The sequence below is a fragment of the Macaca mulatta genome, chromosome 3 (assembly GCF_049350105.2).
Source record: "Macaca mulatta isolate MMU2019108-1 chromosome 3, T2T-MMU8v2.0, whole genome shotgun sequence".
Classification (NCBI taxonomy): domain Eukaryota; kingdom Metazoa; phylum Chordata; class Mammalia; order Primates; family Cercopithecidae; genus Macaca; species Macaca mulatta.
Window position 1 is genome coordinate 83,856,073 of NC_133408.1, and position 19,121 is coordinate 83,875,193.

General features: G+C 51.6%; 3 protein-coding genes across 4 annotated transcripts in view; 2 read left to right on the forward strand and 1 right to left on the reverse strand.

Annotated features, from left to right (window-relative positions):
* Positions 1–19,121, reverse strand: part of OGDH (oxoglutarate dehydrogenase) — a 474,703-nt gene that overhangs the window by 120,775 nt on the left and 334,807 nt on the right. The window lies entirely within an intron of this gene.
* TMED4 (transmembrane p24 trafficking protein 4) lies at positions 197–3,211 on the forward strand. Its single transcript, NM_001266681.1, is given in 5 exon segments — positions 197–385; positions 612–712; positions 861–986; positions 1,196–1,342; positions 2,755–3,211. Coding segments are annotated over 5 exon segments (684 nt in total). The 5' UTR covers positions 197–225; the 3' UTR covers positions 2,905–3,211.
* Positions 8,375–16,487, forward strand: DDX56 (DEAD-box helicase 56). 2 transcript variants are annotated; one of them, XR_013415357.1, is made up of 14 exons: positions 8,375–8,467; positions 8,561–8,722; positions 9,265–9,425; positions 9,569–9,739; positions 9,876–9,966; positions 10,577–10,821; positions 11,447–11,566; positions 12,193–12,306; positions 12,427–12,521; positions 13,126–13,199; positions 13,323–13,425; positions 14,085–14,190; positions 15,779–15,852; positions 16,212–16,487. XR_013415357.1 is itself a non-coding variant. In XM_077996893.1 (14 exons), exons 1-14 carry the CDS (start codon positions 8,408–8,410, stop codon positions 16,287–16,289), a joined length of 1,641 nt encoding a protein of 546 aa, XP_077853019.1. In that variant the 5' UTR covers positions 8,375–8,407; the 3' UTR covers positions 16,290–16,487. The 2 variants fall into 2 exon arrangements, 1 of the variants encoding a protein (XP_077853019.1); XM_077996893.1 differs by having other exon boundaries at positions 13,336–13,425.

The window sequence follows — 19,121 nt, forward strand, 5'->3', positions numbered from 1 at the left end:
GCGGACGTCATTGCGCATGCGCCCTCTGACGTCATTGCGGCGGTGGGTGGGTCCCGGACTGTGGCGCGGAGCCCGGCAGTGTTCGGTACGGAAGGGGTTGCAGGAGACGGCGATTGGATATCACTGCGCAGGCGTCCTCTTCCCCTAACTCTCAGGGTCGCTAGGGTGGCGCGCAGGCGCAGAGCGGTGCGCAGATGTGCGCAGGCGCCTAGGGGGTGAGGCGCGATGGCAGGTGTGCGGGCTGGGCTTCTGCGGGCGATGGGGCGGCAAGTACTGCTGCTTCTCGCGCTGTGCGCCACAGGCGCCCGGGGGCTCTACTTCCACATCGGCGAGACCGAGAAGCGCTGTTTCATCGAGGAAATCCCCGACGAGACCATGGTCATCGGTCAGGCGGGCTGAGGGTGGGGAGGCCCTTGGTACCCCGCTCAGCCCTCGGCGGCTCTCTCTCCTCCCGAGCCCAGCCGGGTCGCTGCCCCCGCCCCATACCTAGCCTGAGGGGTGCCCCGAGGACGCAAGGCCCCCTGCCTAGAGCCCCGGACCGCACGTCTGAGAGGGCCGGGCGGAGAGGCGGCCCACTAGGGCCGGGTCGTGACTATGTGTCTGCCCCGCAGGCAACTATCGTACCCAGATGTGGGATAAGCAGAAGGAGGTCTTCCTGCCCTCGACCCCTGGCCTGGGCATGCATGTGGAAGTGAAGGACCCCGACGGCAAAGTAAGGCTGGCGCTGGTCCACGCAGCCGTTCTTCAGTGGAGCTCCCGTGGGGTGTAAAGCACTGCCTGGTCGAGCCCTCAAGGGACAGGAGCTTGAACCTGGACAGGCTGCGGTATAAAGGTGGGGCCTTCACTCACACATGTTGCAGGTGGTGCTGTCCCGGCAGTACGGCTCGGAGGGCCGCTTCACGTTCACCTCCCACACGCCCGGTGACCATCAAATCTGTCTGCACTCCAACTCTACCAGGATGGCTCTCTTCGCTGGTGGCAAACTGGTAAGAGGATTCTCTCTTTGGCTTCAGCTTAGAATCTCTCACTTGTTTCCAAATTTTGATTTATCATCATTTTGACACTTTGTAGCACAGTCAGAATCGGGGAGACAGATGTTGCCCTCTGCTCCACAGCCAGGGACAATAGTGGGTTCCATACCCTTGAACAGACAACTGGAGGCCCCACCACTCATACATTCCATGTTTCCTTGTAGCGTGTGCATCTCGACATCCAGGTTGGGGAGCATGCCAACAACTACCCTGAGATTGCTGCAAAAGATAAGCTGACGGAGTTACAGCTCCGCGCCCGCCAGTTGCTTGATCAAGTGGAACAGATTCAGAAGGAGCAGGATTACCAAAGGGTAAGTGCATATCTCCTTGTAATTGGAGAGGTCAGTTGACCTTTATACCCACTATACCTACTCAAGTTTCTGCTTGCGAGATCAGCTCTGCAGAGAATGGAATGAAAGGTATTGGTGTATATAGATTTTTTGTTTGTTTTTGAGATGGAGTTTCACTCTTGTTGCCCAGGCTGGAGTGCAATGGCACAATCTTGGCTCACTGCAACCTCCCCCTCCCTGGGTTCAAGCGATTCTCCTGCCTCAGCCTCCTGAGTAGCTGGGATTACAGGCGTGCGCCACCACGCCTGGTTAATTTTGTACTTTTAGTAGAGACGGGCTTTCTCCATGTTGGTCAGGCTGGTCTCAAACTCCTGACCTCAGGTGATCCGCCTGCCTCAGCCTCCCAAAGTGCTGGGATTACAGGTGTGAGCCACCGTGCCCTGCCTGTTTTGCTTTTTTATCAAAACTTTTTGTTGTGGTAAAATACACATAACACCAAATGTGCCATTTTAATTCAGTGGTATTAAGTGCATTCATAATGTTGAGATACCAACACCATCATCCAGCTCCAGAAGTTTTTCGTCTTCTCAAACTAAAAATCTGTACTTGTTTTGTCTTGTTTTTGAGATGGAGTCTCACTTTGTTGCCTAGGCTGGAGCGCAGTGGTGTGATCTCGGCTCACTGCAACCTCCGCCTCCTAGGTTCAAGTGATTCCCCTGCCTCAGCCTCCCGAGTAGCTGGGATTACAGGCGAGTGCCACCATGCCTGGCTCATTTTTGTGTTTTTAGTAGAGACTGGGTTTCACCATGTTGGCCAGGCTGGTCTTGAACTCCTGACCTCAGGCGATCCACTGCCTCAGCCTTCCAAAGTGTTGGGATTACAGGCCTGAGCCACTGCACCCAGCAAATCTGTACTTATTATAAACAATAACTTCCCGTTTCCTTTTCTTCTGATACCCACCATTCTACTTTCTGTCTCTATCATCCCAACTACGCTACTTCATATAAGCAGAATCATTCAGTATTTCTCCTTTTGTGATTGGCTTATTTCACTGAGTATAATGTTCACAGTTCATCTATGTTATAGCATTTTAAGGTTAATATTCCATTGTATGCATGTGCCACATTTCGCTTTCAGTAGTCGTTTTTAAGCTCTATAAAATAAAGTGAAGAAAGAATAGTTCACAATCTAGTAATAGCCATTGGAAATGATAGGATCATGATTTCAGTCCCAACAGAGATGCTTGTGGAGGAACAGCCCATCCCTTTCTTGGGGCAGCCTCATTAGGGAGACGATAGCACTCCTAATGGAGTCACAGGTAGTATTCCAAAAGGAGTTTGGCCCTGGAGTTGAGTAGTTACATGCAGGGAGGGACCTCACAACAGCCAGGGACTGTTTCTCCTGCTCATTTAACCCTGTGTTGCCCCACACAGTATCGTGAAGAGCGCTTCCGACTGACAAGCGAGAGCACCAACCAGAGGGTCCTATGGTGGTCCATTGCTCAGACTGTCATCCTCATCCTCACTGGCATCTGGCAGATGCGTCACCTCAAGAGCTTCTTTGAGGCCAAGAAGCTGGTGTAGTGCCCTCTTTGTATGACCCTTCCTTTTTACCTCATTTATTTGGTACTTTTCCCCACACAGTCCTTTATCCACCTGGATTTTTAGGGCAAAAAAATGAAAAAGAATAAGTCACATTGGTTCCATGGCCACAAACCATTCAGATCAGCCACTTGCCAACCCTGGTTCTTAAGGACACAGGACATTAGTCCAATCTTTCAAAATCTGTCTTAGGGCTTATGAGGAATCAGAACCCAGGACTCAGTCCTGCCTCTTTTGCCTCAATTGATTTTCCTCTGTTTTTCACTAAATAAGCAAATGAAAACTCTCTCCATTACCTTCTGCTCTCTTTGTCCACTTACGCAGTAGGTGACTGGCATGCGCCACAGAGCAGGCCCTGCCTCACTGTCTGCTAGTCAGTTCTGGGTTCACTCAGTGGCTTTGTGAATGTAAATAAGGGGCAGGTCTTGGCCCTAGAGGATTGAAATGTTTTTCTATATCTTAGAACTATTTTTGGATAAATTATATATTTTCCTTCCTAGTAGAAGTGTTACTGCCTGTGACTAGCTCCAAACACCCATGCAGTTTCTGCATTCTAGGTTTTTTTAATTTATTTTTTTTGAGTTTTGCTCTTGTCGCCCAGGCTGGAGTGCAATGGCATGATTTCAGCTCACTGGCAACCTCTGCCTCCCGGGTTCAAATGATTCTCCTGGCTCAGTCTCCTGAGTAGCTGGGATTACAGGTGCCCGCCACCACGCCCAGCTAATTTTTGTAGTTTTAGTAGAGACGGGGTTTCACCATGTTGGCCAGGCTGGTCTTGGACTCCTGATCTCAGTTGATCCACCTGCCTCAGCCTCTGCATTCAGTTTATTCACACATTTTTGGTTACTCCCATGGCAGCTCCTAGGATTTCAGTGGTCTGTGGGCCAGAAAGCAGGCATTGGGTCTGATCTCAAGGCTGTATCAGAGGGCCAAGCAGAGTTCTTTTGGATACCTGCTTTTCATCCCACAGGGCCTCAGAGTCAGAGGTAAGGTAGCAACAGAGCTAGCATGGGTTAATGCACTCTTACCCTCCTTCTCAACTTTTATTTAAGCTGTGCTAAATGTTTTCTTCGAGGGAACCAGATTTGGTTCTTTGCAGAATTTTCCAGTGAAATAAAACATGTTGTAATAGCTGCGTTTGAGATGAAATAAGATGTTGAGGGCAGACGGGAGGCACCTAAAGGAAAAGAGGAAAGGTGCCTGGACTGCCTATGCAGATGACCTGGAGTGGACTTCACTATGGACTCGTGGTGCTAAAGCTTGGCTTGAACAGGCAGTCTAGGGGACATGGGAATACACAGGGTGGTTGCTCAGTCATTTGCAAAGGTCAACCAAATAGAACACACATTTGCAAGATATCATCTGAGGAAATTAAGTACCTTCTTAGCCATCTGAATCATAAATTTGAACAAATATACTTCCCTCATGCCCTTCTGTATAAAACTTAATACCATTAGTTCCCCATTCTTGACATTTTATTTATTATATATTTATTTGAAATATTTATTAAATTACCTGACCCACAGAACTAAATTCTTCTTTTGTTATTTATGTCCTGTATCATATATATACCTCTCTCTCTATATATATAAAATTTTTATGTTCATTTATTTGAGACAGTCTTGCTCTGTCACCCAGACTGGAGTGCAGTGGCATGATCTTGGCTCACTGCAACCTCTGCCTCCCAGGTTCAAGCAATTCTGCCTCAGCCTCCTGAGTAGCTGGGATTACAGGCACCTACCACCACACCCGGCTACTTTTGTATTTTTATTTTATTTTATTTATTTTTATTTATTTATTTGAGATGGAGTCTCACTCTGTCACCCAGGCTGGAGTGCAGTGGTGTAATCTTGGCTCGCTGCAACCTCCACCTCCTGAATTCAAGAGATTCTCCTGCCTCAGACTGCTGAGTAGCTGGGATTACAGGTACCTGCCACCATGCCCAGCTAATTTTTGTTTAGTAGAGATGGGGTTTTGCCATGTTGACCAGGCTGGTCTTGAACTCCTGACCTCAGGTGATCTGCCCGCCTCGCCTCCCAAAGTGCTGGGATTACAGGTGTGAGCTGGCTGGGCATGGGTGATGGGGTCTTGCTCTGTCCCCAAGGCTAGAGTGTAGTGGTGCCATCATAGCTCAAAGCAACCTTGAGCTCCCAGGTTCAAGTGATCCTCCTACCTTACCCTCCAAAGTAGCTGGTACTACAGTATACCCCACTGTGCCTGGCTATTTTTACTCTTAAAAATACATGTGGTCTGGACACGGTGGCTCACGCCTGTAATCCTAGCACTCTGGGAAGCCAAGGTGGGTGGATCCTATAGCCCAGGAGTTCGAGACCAGCCTGGGCAACATGGCGAAATCTTGTCTCTGCAAAAAATACAAAAAATTTAGCTGGCGGAACACGCCTATAGTCCCAGCTACTTGAGAGGCTGGGATGGAAAGATCACTTGAGCCCGGGAGGTCAAGGCTGCAGTGAGCCATGATCGTGCCACTGCACTCCAGGCTGGGCAACAGAGTGATCCCATCTGAAAAAAAAAAAAACAAAAAAAAAAACAACGCAATTTAGGACCAGGTGGGGTGGCTCACACCTATAATCCCAGCACTTTGGGAGGCCAAGGCAGGTGGATCACCTGAGGTCAGGAGTTTGAGACCAGGCTGGCCAACATGGTGAAACCCTGTCTCTACTAAAAGTATAAAAATTAGCCAGGCTTGGTAGTGTGTGCCTGTAATCCCAGCTATTCAGGAGGCTGAGGCAGGAGAATCACTTGAACCCAGGAGGAGGTTGCAGTGAGCAGAAATCGAGCTACTGCACTGCAGCCTGGGGGGCAGAGTGAGACTCTGTCTCAAAAAAAAAAAAATTTTAGTTCTCTAGGCTTTTCCATTTAATATTTTTATATCCTCATATTTCTAAATCTGGATAACAGTGTTACAGTTCAGTAAGGTGAATTGTGAATTGCTGAAATTCTTCAGATGTTTTAAAGAGTTTTCAGTATTCCTCATGTTGGAATTAATGCAGAGAAAAATCATGTCCTTTGAACTAGTTACATGTTGTGGAATTCTGGCCTGCAGCTTTTGGGGATTATGTGACATACTGGGAGGGACACATTTCTGCTCTGTGGCTGTTACTAGAAATCTAGTCGGCAAATCAGACTAAGCTTGTGAGAAGACAGGAAGGCACAGATTAAGGTTGAGCTGGCCTTCAACAGGTTTGGCTGGCAGTAGACACAATGGAGCACATCTTAACTATTCTGGTAGGTCCTGGGTTTCTCTTGGTAGTTTTTGATAGAAAGGGGAATGGTGTGAGGAAAAAGTGGGCACACATTTCACCTTTCCACTGATGAGACAGGTGGAATTGGGATAGTCAGTGGATGGGCCAATAGCTGGTGGCTGTGAGAAGAATGAGGATTTCCATACTGGTGTGTCATATTTGCAGATAGGTTGTGACCTAAAAAGTTTTTTAAAAAACAGCAGTTAGGGGCCGGGCGCGGTGGCTCATGCCTATAATCCCAGCACTTTGGGAGGCCGAGGCAGGCGGATCACAAGGTCAGGAGATTGAGACCATCCTAGCTAACATGGTGAAACCCTGTCTCTACTAAAAATACAAAAAATCAGCCGGGCGTGGTGGCGGGAGCCTGTAGTCCCAGCTACTCAGGAGGCTGAGGCAGGAGAATGGCGTGAACCTGGGAGACGGAGCTTGCAGTGAGCCGAGATCGTGCCACTGCACTCCAGCTTGGGCGACAGAGTGAGACTCTGTCTAAAAAACAAACAAAAAAACAGCAGTTAGGGTACACAAAAATTTTGGTGATTTTCCCCTGAATACTACCCTTGACTCTATTTCGAAATTCCTGCTTTCTCAGAGTTTACAACATCCTTGCCAAACAGCCTTCTCCCTCCTTACCACAAAAAAAGAAAAAAAAAGTTCTGGGGTTGGGAGGACACTCCATTCTTAACATCCTCTATATCCCAGCCCAGTTCCCCAGCTCTCGCTGGGACTAGTTGTACCTATCTCCATCATTTGGTCCCAGCATGACTACCCATTGGTGCATGAGCTGATCTGTTAACCTAACAGCCAGATGCTAGTCTCTGGTATTCAGATGCTGGGCTGCATCATATAGGATACTATCACAGGATCACCCTGGAAGCTTGTTGACATAGATTCCTGTGCAACACTCAGATACAGTCTTAATGTAGATTTGTGTTGGGTGGTATGGTAGGCAGAATAATGGCCTACCACTCTGAAACACGTGAATATGTTACCTAACATGACAAAAGAGAATTAAATTGCTAATTAGATGACTGTGAAATAGATTATCCTGGATCATCTGGATGGGCCTAATGTAATCACAAAGGTCTGTTTCCTTGCCTCTTCCAGCTTGGCTCTGGCTCCCTTCCTCCAGCAAGGGCGGGTTGAGCCTTCACATGGCACCACTTTGACCTCTTCTGCTTCCCTCTTCTACACTGAAAGACTTGTGGGCCAGGAGGGGTGGCTCGCACCTGTAATCCCAGCACTTTGGTAGGCCGAGGAATGCAGATCACTTGGCCCCAGGAGTTCAAAACCGTCCTGGGCAACATGGCGAAACCCCATCTAGAAAGAAAAGAGAAGGGAGGGGGAAGGGGGACATACATATATATACACACACATATATGTACGTACATACATACACACTAACTGGACGTGGTGGTGCGTGCCTGTAGTCTTAGCTTTCCAGGAGGCTGAGGTGGGAGGATCGCGCCAGCCTGGATAACAGTGAGACCATGTCTCAAAAAAAAAAGATTTGTGATTAGGATTCTTGGTCCTCACCTGTATTAGTTTCCTATTGCTACTGTAACAAATTATCACAAATTTAGTGGCTTAAAACGACGCAAGTCTGTAGGTCAGAAGTCTGACACGGGTCTTAACTGGCGACCCGAGTCAGACTTGGGACACAAAGAACAGAAACCAAGCTGTGTAGGTGTCTGATAGGCAGCCCGGTTAGGGAGCCCTACAGCAACCCGCCCTTCCTCTCTCTCAGGCAAAGTTGCTGCCATGGCTCATTATTCCAACCGGTTCCCTTCAGCCCAGTCGATCTCAGTGGCTCCATCATAGGGTGGTGTGCCCGGCGGGACCCTAACCCTAACCAAGCAGGAAGACGGTCGTGCCCGTCACGCCCTCGGCCCTCGGCCCTCGGCCCTCGGCTCCGGCCGAGGTTTCTCCTGCAGGTCGCGAGAATCAGGTGCGTCAGCGGCGTCCGGGAACGCCGGAGGAGTCTGTGGGGCGGCTCTGCAGTCATAAGGACCCCTTCGACCCCAGCACGGCCGCTCCACCGCCTCCTCCTAGACCCAGTCGCTGGCGCTGCGCAGTCGCAGAGCTCCGCCCGAACACCGGAAGCCTAGGCGCCAGCACTTCCGGGAAGTGACGGTGTCTCCGAAGCTGATTGGTTGTTGCTTTGCCCCCCGCGTCCGTGGCTTTTTTCCTGCAGTGCGAGCGTGCTGTCGCTAGTGAGCAGCGCCATGGAGGACTCAGAAGCACTGGGCTTTGAACACATGGGCCTCGATCCCCGGCTCCTGCAGGTACACGCGAGGGCTGGGGAGCCGGCTTATGGGCTCCGCGGGGCGCGCCATCACTCTTCGCGCCGCTTGAGCCGCACTCCTGGTCTCTCCTAGGCTGTCACCGATATGGGCTGGTCGCGACCTACGCTGATCCAGGAAAAGGCCATCCCACTGGCCCTAGAAGGGAAGGACCTCCTGGCTCGGGCCCGCACGGGCTCCGGCAAGACGGCAGCTTATGCTATTCCGATGCTGCAGCTGTTGCTCCACAGGAAGGCGGTGGGTAACGAGAAAGCCGAGGGGAGGAAGGAGGCGAGCTCCAAAAGCCTGGGAAGGGCTGTTCCCGTTTGTCGGAGGTTTTCTCTTGGTCCTGTACCCGTGCAGGCCGGCCTGAGAACCTGGTGCTGTTGTGGCAGACACTCTGGGCTGTAGTAGTTCAGGTTACCTGGATCCTTGTCCAGGCCCTGCTACCACCAACCTTTGCGTAATCTTCAACAAAGCACTTTATTTTGTTTCTTAACATAAAAAGGGAGCACATCTCTTTTTTCTACTTATAGAATTATTGTGAGAATTTAGCTTCATAACTAGTACGTTTAAAGTAGCTTCATAAACATAGAGTACGTTATTCTTTTTGAGGGTCAGTGCCTGAGGAAACAACTCTCCACTCTGTATTCTGAGGCTGGCAGAGTGATAGATAATCAAAATACTGCTGAGTAGGGTTGCAGCGATGGGTCAGTTAGACTGGAACGGGTAGAGAAAAGCATCAGGTGGACACAGTGATGTGCACTGCTGGCTAAAGTCTTTAATTCATATTCTTACAGACAGGTCCGGTGGTAGAACAGGCAGTGAGAGGCCTTGTTCTTGTTCCTACCAAGGAACTGGCACGGCAGGCACAGTCCATGATTCAGCAGCTGGCTACCTACTGTGCTCGGGATGTCCGAGTGGCCAATGTCTCAGCTGCCGAAGACTCAGCCTCTCAGAGGTGGGTAAAAGCAGCAAAGCGGTACCTGAATGAAGCCACACAGAGTTGTGGGGTTGGGTTTGTGTGTGGCAAAAAAGAGCAAGTCCAGGGTGAGATCCCAGCTGCTACATTGTCCCTGATATTGATGTGTTGCCCACCTGCAGAGCTATGCTGATGGAGAAGCCAGATGTGGTAGTGGGGACCCCATCTCGCATATTAAGCCACTTGCAGCAAGACAGCCTGAAACTTCGTGACTCCCTGGAGCTTTTGGTGGTGGACGAAGCTGATCTTCTTTTTTCCTTTGGCTTTGAAGAAGAGCTCAAGAGTCTCCTCTGGTAAGGCAGAAGTGGGTGTGATTCCTAGTGGAAACATCTGTGAGTAGGAATTGGGACGAGAGTCAGGTGGCTGGAAGCCAGTTACTACAATTAGTGGCCCTTGGAGCTGGAATCTCACTGGACTCTTTCATTTCAGTCACTTGCCCCGGATTTACCAGGCGTTTCTCATGTCGGCAACTTTTAATGAGGACGTACAAGCACTCAAGGAGCTAGTATTACATAACCCGGTAAGAGGCACCATGGAAGTGTCTGGAGCTGCAGGCATGGGGGCACTCAAAGATCTTGATGCTCCTCCTTAGGGGAGCCTTTGGTGTTTTGGGTGGGACAGTTGTCACTTAGTGTCTCGTCCCTGGTCCTGAGGCACTAAAAGTCAGTGGTCTAAAATCACTGTATATTTCCCAGTGTCCACAGGGGATGTCTCCCATTTCAGGCCATACTTTGCCTAAAATCCTGAGCAAGGACCTCCCCTCAGGGGCAGCTTTGAGCAGCAGAGTGAAAATTCTAAGGCCAAGGTTCTCATCTTAAGTAAACTTTACCTTTCAGAAGGCGTGTTGCTGTAGGCCTTCCCTCCTCGATGTAGTCCTTTATTGATGTGTTTCTCTTTGTTCTGTGCTTGGAAGTATTTTATATATGGTTTTGGTGGTATACTCTATATACCACAACAATTAGGGCATTTTGGGGTTTTAGGTTACAAAACTGGAGGAGACTTAGGGTGCTAGGAATCCTTAAATGCATCTCTGCCCTGCACTAAAGTGTTGATGCTTTGATTGGTGAGTAAGTGGCCATACCATCTCTGCGTTCTTTTCCTTTCTGACCACAGGCCTGTTTTCTCCCCAGGTTACCCTTAAGTTACAGGAGTCCCAGCTGCCTGGGCCAGACCAGTTACAGCAGTTTCAGGTGGTCTGTGAGACTGAGGAAGACAAATTCCTGCTGCTGTATGCCCTGCTCAAGCTGTCATTGATTCGGGGCAAGTCTCTGCTCTTTGTCAACACTCTAGAGCGGAGTTACCGGCTACGCCTGTTCCTGGAGCAGTTCAGCATTCCCACCTGTGTGCTCAATGGCGAACTTCCACTGCGCTCCAGGTTTGCTACAGCCAACATCTTGGTTGAGATAAGTTGAAGATAGAGATGGAAAGGGGACCCAGTTAATGTTCTGTTTCTTAAGCACTTAGTAGGGGCCAGGTTCGAGATGTAACTGATACTGACTGACTTCTCCCAACTCCAAAATCCCTATCATGGCGGGGCGCCGTGGCTCATGCCTGTAATCCCAGCACCTTGGGAGGCCAAGGTGGGCGAATTGCCTGAGTTCGGGAGTTCAAGACCAGCCTGGCCAGCATGGTGAAACCCCGTCTCTACTAAAAATACAAAAATTAGCCAGGTGTGGTGGCAGGCGCCTGTAATCCCAGCTACTCGGGAAGCTGGAACAGGAGAATTGCTTAAACCCGGGAGGTGGAGGTTGCAGTGAGCTGAGATCGTGCCATTGCACTCCAGCCTGGTGAACAAGAGTGAAACTCTGTCTCAAAAAAACACAAAACCCTGTCATTATTTTATTTCCAGCTGAGGAAACTGAGGCACAATGATTAAGTAGGGAAAGAGATTAAGAAGAGGAAAAAGTAGGAAAGGGTGATGGTTACTATGATAGTAGGGATGGCAGAGGGGCCTCAGGCTTGCTCTGCCGAGCTGATTCTCTGTCCACTCTTGGCTGCAGGTGCCACATCATCTCACAGTTCAACCAAGGCTTTTACGACTGTGTCATAGCAACTGATGCCGAAGTCCTGGGGGCCCCGGTCAAGGGCAAGCGTCGGGGCCGAGGACCCAAAGGGGACAAGTGAGTCCATGCCTCTTTTTCCATCCCTCCCCAGAAAGACTGGTTTCTTTTAGCTTTTTGGAAGACTAAAACTGGAGTGCACAGAGCAGGGAGCCAAACCTTCCAGGCCTGGCTGGTAGTGTAGCCCAGAAAGCCCTGCAGGTTCTTGCTCAGCTGCCTGGATATAAAGAAGGGTGTGGATGGTGCACACTGCATATGCAGCATGAAGGGCAAGACTGGTGGGGTTGTTGGCATGCAGAGCCCTGCAGGGGAGATGGCCTGTCCTGCATGTGGCTGTGACTTACAGGGAGCATATTTCTGAAGGGAAAAGGAACCCCCCAACTCTCCAGTCTCTCTCCACCTGAAGGCTTGACTAGCTCAGGGTTGGTTCTCAGATCACCATGTAGGGCATTGAGTTCTGCTGTTGTCCCAGAACGGAGGTCAGGCCAGGATTTGGCTCCATGTCAAAGCTCCAGGCTGCCCCAGGAAACCCTGACTCCTGGAACGGTTCCGTTGTTGAAGAGTCCTCTGTATGTCAGGGTCTTATGATCTACAGGCATTGTTTAGAGGAAGTTTTGCTGATTCAGCTTGTGAATACCTGCCCAGAGGAGAGGAAGGGTCCGACTGACATTGAGTTATCTCTGCAGGGCCTCTGATCCGGAGGCAGGTGTGGCCCGGGGCATAGACTTCCACCATGTGTCTGCTGTGCTCAACTTTGATCTTCCCCCAACCCCTGAGGCCTACATCCATCGAGCCGGCAGGTAGGAGGGCTAGGAGCGTGATGGCCCAGGCACCTGTGTGGTGGGCACGCTGAGGGACTTGGGGTGTACTGTACAGAGCCTGCGGGTTGGAGATGCAAGCTGCACTGTCTCTCCTTGCAGGACAGCACGCGCTAACAACCCAGGCATAGTCTTAACCTTTGTGCTGCCCACGGAGCAGTCCCACTTAGGCAAGATTGAGGAGCTTCTCAGTGGAGGTAAGAGCCTGGCTCTTGTGGGCCTGGGCCAGGGTCAGGCTTCTCGCACAATGCTTTAAAATTCCATGATGATGATGACAGAGGTCACAACATAGTATGACACGCCACTTCTACCATCCATCCTTGTTTTGCCCTGAGTGGCAGGCACTGTTCCCCTTGAGAGATAAACAAATTGAGGTAATTTGTCCAAAGTCATGTTTACTGTCTGCCTCATGAGCGTTGAGTGACCTGACATGCTGCTGTGACAGCTCAGGACACCACCTGACCCCAGGGTGCTGGGTGATCCTAGACTGCTCTCTGTGGCCATCGTCACGGGGTACCTTGACTCCCAAGGAATACTATGGGGTACTCCTTGGGAGAGGAGAAGAGAGTGGGTGACGGGTTCGTGGGCTCGGGGCCACACAGGCCACCCCCATCCACACACAGGGACAGATGGGTCATCACTGTAAGAGGTCCAGGTACAGCTAAGCTACATGTTTGGCATCTCAGGAAGGCGGTGGGTCCCCTGCAGCTTTGCCCCAAGGAGGAGGCGCAGGAGACCTTCATTGAAGACCTTGTCCTAAGGCCTCAGCCTGTGGGACCCTCACTGCTTTCTTCTCCACAGAGAACAGGGGCCCCATTCTGCTCCCCTACCAGTTCCGGATGGAGGAGATCGAGGGCTTCCGCTATCGCTGCAGGGTGAGCTGCTGTGGTGGGGAGGGGAATGAGAGGGGAGGGACTGTGGCCCAGGGATTGCACCCTGTTGCTGAGCATCCAGGCGTGAGGGAGGATTTGGGGCAGCCTCACTGTCTTGACCTTCAGTGTCCACCCCCAGGATGCCATGCGCTCAGTGACTAAGCAGGCCATTCGGGAGGCGAGATTGAAGGAGATCAAGGAGGAGCTTCTGCACTCTGAGAAGCTTAAGGTGAGGGGATGGGAAGTGAGGAGGGGACAAATCTTAGACGGCTGCCCTTTTTTGGAGACTCGCTGAGCTCCGAGTGGTGAGAAGCAGAGAACTGGGCTGTTTTCTGGCCTTTGGCACAGAAAGGGAGGAAATGGAAGGAAGCCAGTCTGTTCTGCTTGGTGGTAAATTGGCACAACCTTATGATGGACACTGTCCAGCAGAATTACAAGCTCATGTGTCCTTTCATCCAAAATTCCACTTCTGGAACTTAATCTTGGTCACACTTGTGAATGTGCACGGTCAAGCATGTGTCTGCATTCCTCATGGCATTATCATGGAACCAAAAGATGGAAACAGCCCGGGGCCACCATCGGGGGCTTGCTAGGTAAGCTCAGGTGCATCCAGAGCCGAAAGTTACATGGGAAGGAACGAGGTTGGTTGTGTGTCCATATGAAACAGTCTGTAAGGTGATGCCCAGCAAAAAGTGGTGCAGGATACTGCCGTGTGTGTCGTGGAGAAGGGAAAATAGAAACGTCCACTCCCGGGAGGTGTGAGAAATGTGCAGAAGCAGGTGCCTCATGCCTTTTGAAACACATGACTGTGTTATCCTTTGAAAGCTCAGTCTGTGAAGTCACACAAGAAAGATGCTCACGCTGTGGCTCTCCCTCTTCCCCCGGCAGACATACTTTGAAGACAACCCCAGGGACCTCCAGCTGCTGCGGCATGACCTACCTTTGCACCCCGCAGTGGTGAAGCCCCACCTGGGCCATGTTCCTGACTACCTGGGTGAGTGTGGCCTGACGGGGCAGGAAGTAGCAGGCTGGGGAAGTGGCATTAATTTCTCCGCTGCTGGATCAGCCCCTGTGCTTGGTGCTGGGGATGCTCAGGCAGAATAGGACCCGGAGACGCTGGCAGCACACGGGCATGTAAACAGGCACACCCCGTGTTTCTAAACTTGTTTGCTTGGTCCTACAGGTTAGCTGTCACTGTCTCCATTTTAGAGATGAGAAAATTGAGGTAGTGCAGAGTGGGTGGCAGACCCAGGATTTCAGGCCAGGTGGTCTCCAGAGCTGGGCCAAATTGCTATCCATGGGTCAAAGGGAGTGAACAGGTTTGGGAGAGAGTCACGGGCAGGAGGCAGAGAAAGCCACCTGAGCTGCAAAAGACTCAAGATTAGCAGCCACTGAAGAGGCATCTGTGGAGTCTCTGGGTAAGAACAGTCAGCAGGGAGACAAACACTATAAGGCCTAAACAGAAAAGGTGGCAAAAGAAGAGCCAGTGGTGGTGGGAGGAATGCGGGGGTAGTGTAGGCATGGGGTCAGGACCCTGGGATTGGTTTCTGTGGTGCAGCCCGGGCTAGAGCTTTATGTGACCTTTAAAGCTGGGGACCTCTCTTCATCTTAGGCAGGCTCTGGGTAATGACTTCTTTCAGTGTCTCATAGGAGATGTTTTTGGTAATGAGTATGTGTGACTTTTATGCCTAAAATGGATTGAAGGAGAAGAGTGGTGGAGATGAGGCTGTGGGCAGCAAGTGCAGGACCCTTCCCAGTGCCACAGGCTCTGCTCAGCCTGGACCTGCAGCCACCCAGCGGGTGTGGTGTTGCTGCTCTGCAGGTGACAAAGGGTGGAGATGGAATGTTCCAGGGCAGGAAAAACCTGGACACTGGGAAAGGAAGGATCCAGAAGAGATGGGAACATGAAAATGCCAGAGAGAGTGTTGGGGGCCAGGTTCTCACAGGATAGTGAGCTGGAAGAGACCCCAGTCCAGGTCCTGGCCTGAGATGTGAGGAGGGGAGTTGGGAGGGTGGGTAGGGAGGAAGAGGGTAAGGCCAGAGCTTTGGCCTGAGGAACCCAGTCTGCTGCTATAGCGGAGTCACTTGCCAAGGTGTGGCCAGGAGGTTTAGAAGGACCGGGAGAAGGTGGAAAGGTGTCAGGATGTGGGATGTTTGACACTTGAAGAGGAGGGCCCACATGTGGTTGGCTTGGGGGAGTCCGTGGGGTGGGTGAGTTGAAGATAGAGCCAAGATCAGGTGCAGCTGGGATGTGGGCCCCCTGTATCTGTAGTAATGGGCCACAGGTGAAGAAATTACCTGTTGACTTTTATTTCAGCTACATTTTCTTTCTTTAAGGGTGTCTTTTTCTTTCTTGTTACATGTTTATTGGAACAAATCTAAACAATACAGGAGAGTGATTTAGATAGTGGAAGTCTAAGGTGCTCACATTCTCCTAGCCCTGTGCAGGTGTGATAGTGAACAGGTATATGTCATAGGTTGCCAGTTGGGTCAGAATTGGAGAATTTGCTGCAGAATCAGTGGGAGGGCAGGGATGGGAGCAGTAGTGGTGAGCCCACTGCTCAGGTAAGCATCTCTTGCAGTTCCTCCTGCTCTTCGTGGCCTGGTGCGCCCTCACAAGAAGCGGAAGAAGCTGTCTTCTTGTAGGAAGGCCAGGGTATGGCTCCTGGGGACTTGGGGACAGCTGCAGGACTCCTCCCCACCTGCTCTTTGTCATCACCAGAATGTGTAGGCGCCTTGCCCTAGGGAGGGGGGGAGAGGGCACCCTAGAACCGGGCCCCCAAAATCTGGTGGCTGGGACACAATCTGGTGTAGGATAGGGATACTTTTGCAGCTGCCTGCAGACCCTGCTTTTCTTTCCCCAGCTGCCTTTCCCCATTTCCTTGTCTGCAGCACCTTCTGGTCGTGTTGGCCAGGTGCCGGCACGGCTCCCTTTGTGTCTTTCTCAGTTGGGTGGGTGGGTGGATAGTTTGTCAGCCTGATTCCCCCCACTAACCTGTGACTTTGCCTCCTTAGAGAGTGAAGTCCCAGAACCCACTGCGCAGCTTCAAGCACAAAGGAAAGAAATTCAGACCCACAGCCAAGCCCTCCTGAGGTTGTTGGGCCTCTCTGGAGCTGAGCACATTGTGGAGCACAGGCTTCCACCCTTCATGGACAGGCGAGGCTCTGGTGCTTACTGCACAGCCTGAACAGACAATTCTGGGGCTGGCAGTGCTGGGCCCTTTAGCTCCTTGGCACTTCCAAGCTGGCATCTTGCCCCTTGACAGCAGAATAAAAATTTTAGCTGCCCCAGTTTGTGCCTCCGGCATATGAAAAGGACTGTTCGAATCCCCAAAACATCAGGAGTCAGGAAACTTCTGGAAGACAGCAGCGCCTGGCTCTGCAGCTGCATGCAGTGCTTCACTTGGCCAGCAGAGGTCAGCTGTGCTGAGCTGCCCCAGCCATGAGAAGAGAAGCTTGCCCTTGCCGGCAGGTGGCTATGGCTGGCCCAGAGCCTTCCTGTGCAGCTGCTGCAGCCCTGCTGCCTGGGATCAGGCTGGGAGATGGGCCTTCCTGACCGCCAGCCTTCCTCTCCCCCAGCACACGCACATGTAGATTCGGGGGGAAGCTGCCTGCTCTTTCTTAGAGGAGCCAGGGCAGTTAATCTGCTGGTCCCTTTCTGAACAACTGTTGATGTGTGAGCTGTGTCTGTGTGTTATGTGCGTAAGCGGTGGTGTAACATGCACACACATGTACTGTTCCTTGTGCCCTGGCTTCAGCTCTCCAGCTGCCTTCTCAGCCTGAAGGCTGGGCTTCTCTGCTGGCGTGAGGCCCTAGATTGCATGTCGCCTGCTTACTAGGCGTCACAAGGCCAGGCTGGGGGCATGAGGAGGTTGGGGCAGCGGGAGAGTGGGGAGAAACTAGGGGAGTGCCTGCATATTTTAGAAAGAACCAAGTTTTTTCTTGGCAAAAACTTGTACAGAGACGAGTGAGGTTGGGCCTTTGGTCACGGTGGGATTGAAGCCAGCAGGACCCGAGATTTGGTGCCTCCATGATCCCTGCTCCTCTTCGGTTAATGCCCAAGGATTTCCATGAAGCCAGCGTGTATGATGGGGGCAGGAAGGTGGTATTTTCTGGGCAGGCGTGAACTAGAGCTGCCAGGGAGCTGCAGACAGTATTCTTGCAGTCTGGTGGTTAGGGGTATTCAGAAGGAAAAAGTTAATGGAACTGGCGATAAAGAGCAACCATTTGAGCATCTACTGGGAGACACCTGTCAACTGCACAGACCCTATCAGTGGGCATCACTCCCACCTCTTGGAAGACGAGACAGGGCAGAGAGTGCCTGCAGTGCTGAGGCCTGGTCCTTGCCCTAGGTTGGCCTTCCCACCTGACTTCATGGAGTGCTGAGGCTGGTCCTGAGGACAGTGAGTGCCCTGGATGTTGCGACCAGGCTGTGTTTTTTTTTTTTTTTTTTTTTTTTTTTGAGACGGAGTCTCGCTCTGCCGCCCAGGCTGGAGTGCAGTGGCCGGATCTCAGCTCACTGCAAGCTCCGCCTCCCGGGTTCACGCCATTCTCCTGCCTCAGCCTCCCGAGTAGTTGGGACTACAGGCGCCCGCCTCCGCGCCCGGCTAGTTTTTTGTATTTTTTAGTAGAGACGGGGTTTCACCGTGTTAGCCAGGATGGTCTCGATCTCCTGACCTCGTGATCCGCCCGTCTCGGCCTCCCAAAGTGCTGGGAATACAGGCTTGAGCCACCGCGCCCGGCCGACCAGGCTGTGTTCTAAAGTGATGCACAGCCTGTCTCCACTGTGTTTCTCTCTCTGACCCTGTCACTACCAGTCACACCCTACCGAGAGAGCTTGTATCCCAGAGCCACCCTGGATGGAGAGGAGATTGGTTTCCCCAGTGATTTCCTTCTTGAGGGGATGGGGTAGAGGAGCATGGAGCTAGCCTTTGCTGTATTCCTGCATGGGGACAGCAGGGTCTGGGCCTGGAGCAGAGGAGCTTGGGTAAAGGTATGGTGGCTGTTTGTTCAAAGTGTACATTCAGGCCGGGCGTGGTAGCTCACGCTTGTGATCCCAGCACTTTGGGAGGCTGAGGCAGGTGGATCATGAGGTCAGGAGATCAAGGCCATCCCAGCAAACATGGTGAAACCCTGTCTACTAAAAATACAAAAATTAGCTGGGCGTGGTGGCATGTACCTGTAATCCCAGTTACCCGGGAGGCTGAGGCAGGAGAATCGCTTGAACCTGGGAGTCAGAGTTTGTGGTGAGCCAAGATCGCACCACTGCACTCCAGCCTGGTGACAGAGCGAGACTCCGTCTCAAAAAAAAAAAAGTGTACATTCAGGGCCAGGCCCGGTGGCTCACACCTGTAATCCCAGCACTTTGGGAGGCCGAGGCAGGTGGATCACGAGGTCAGGAGATTGAGGCCAGCTTGACCAACGTGGTGAAACCCCATCTCTACTAAAAATACAAAAATTAGCTGGGCAGGGTGGTGAGCACTTGTAATCCTAGCTACTCAGGAGGCTGAGGCAGGAGAATCGCTAGAACCTGGGAGGCGGAGGTTGCAGTGAGCCGAGATTGCGCCACTGCACTCCAGCCTTGGCAACAAAGCGAGACTCCATCTCAAAAACCAAAAAGTGTACCTACCTTCCTCCTAATGGCATCCCTGGGGGAAGCTATTTCTACATTTTAGGTGGGGAAGATGAGGCTCAGAAGTTGCCTGGAGTATGAGGTTCTGTGCAGGGTTTGGACTCTGGCCTGTCTACCCTGGTGGAATAGCTGGTACCACGGGGCCTTTTGCTGTGGGGTTAGGCACCATGTGGGTGCTCTGGGGCCCTGGCATTGGATAGAATGGGAGGATTGCTTGAGCCCAGAAGTTCGAGGCTGTATGATCACGCAGCTGCCCTCCATCCTGGGCAACACACTGAGACACTCTGTTTTGT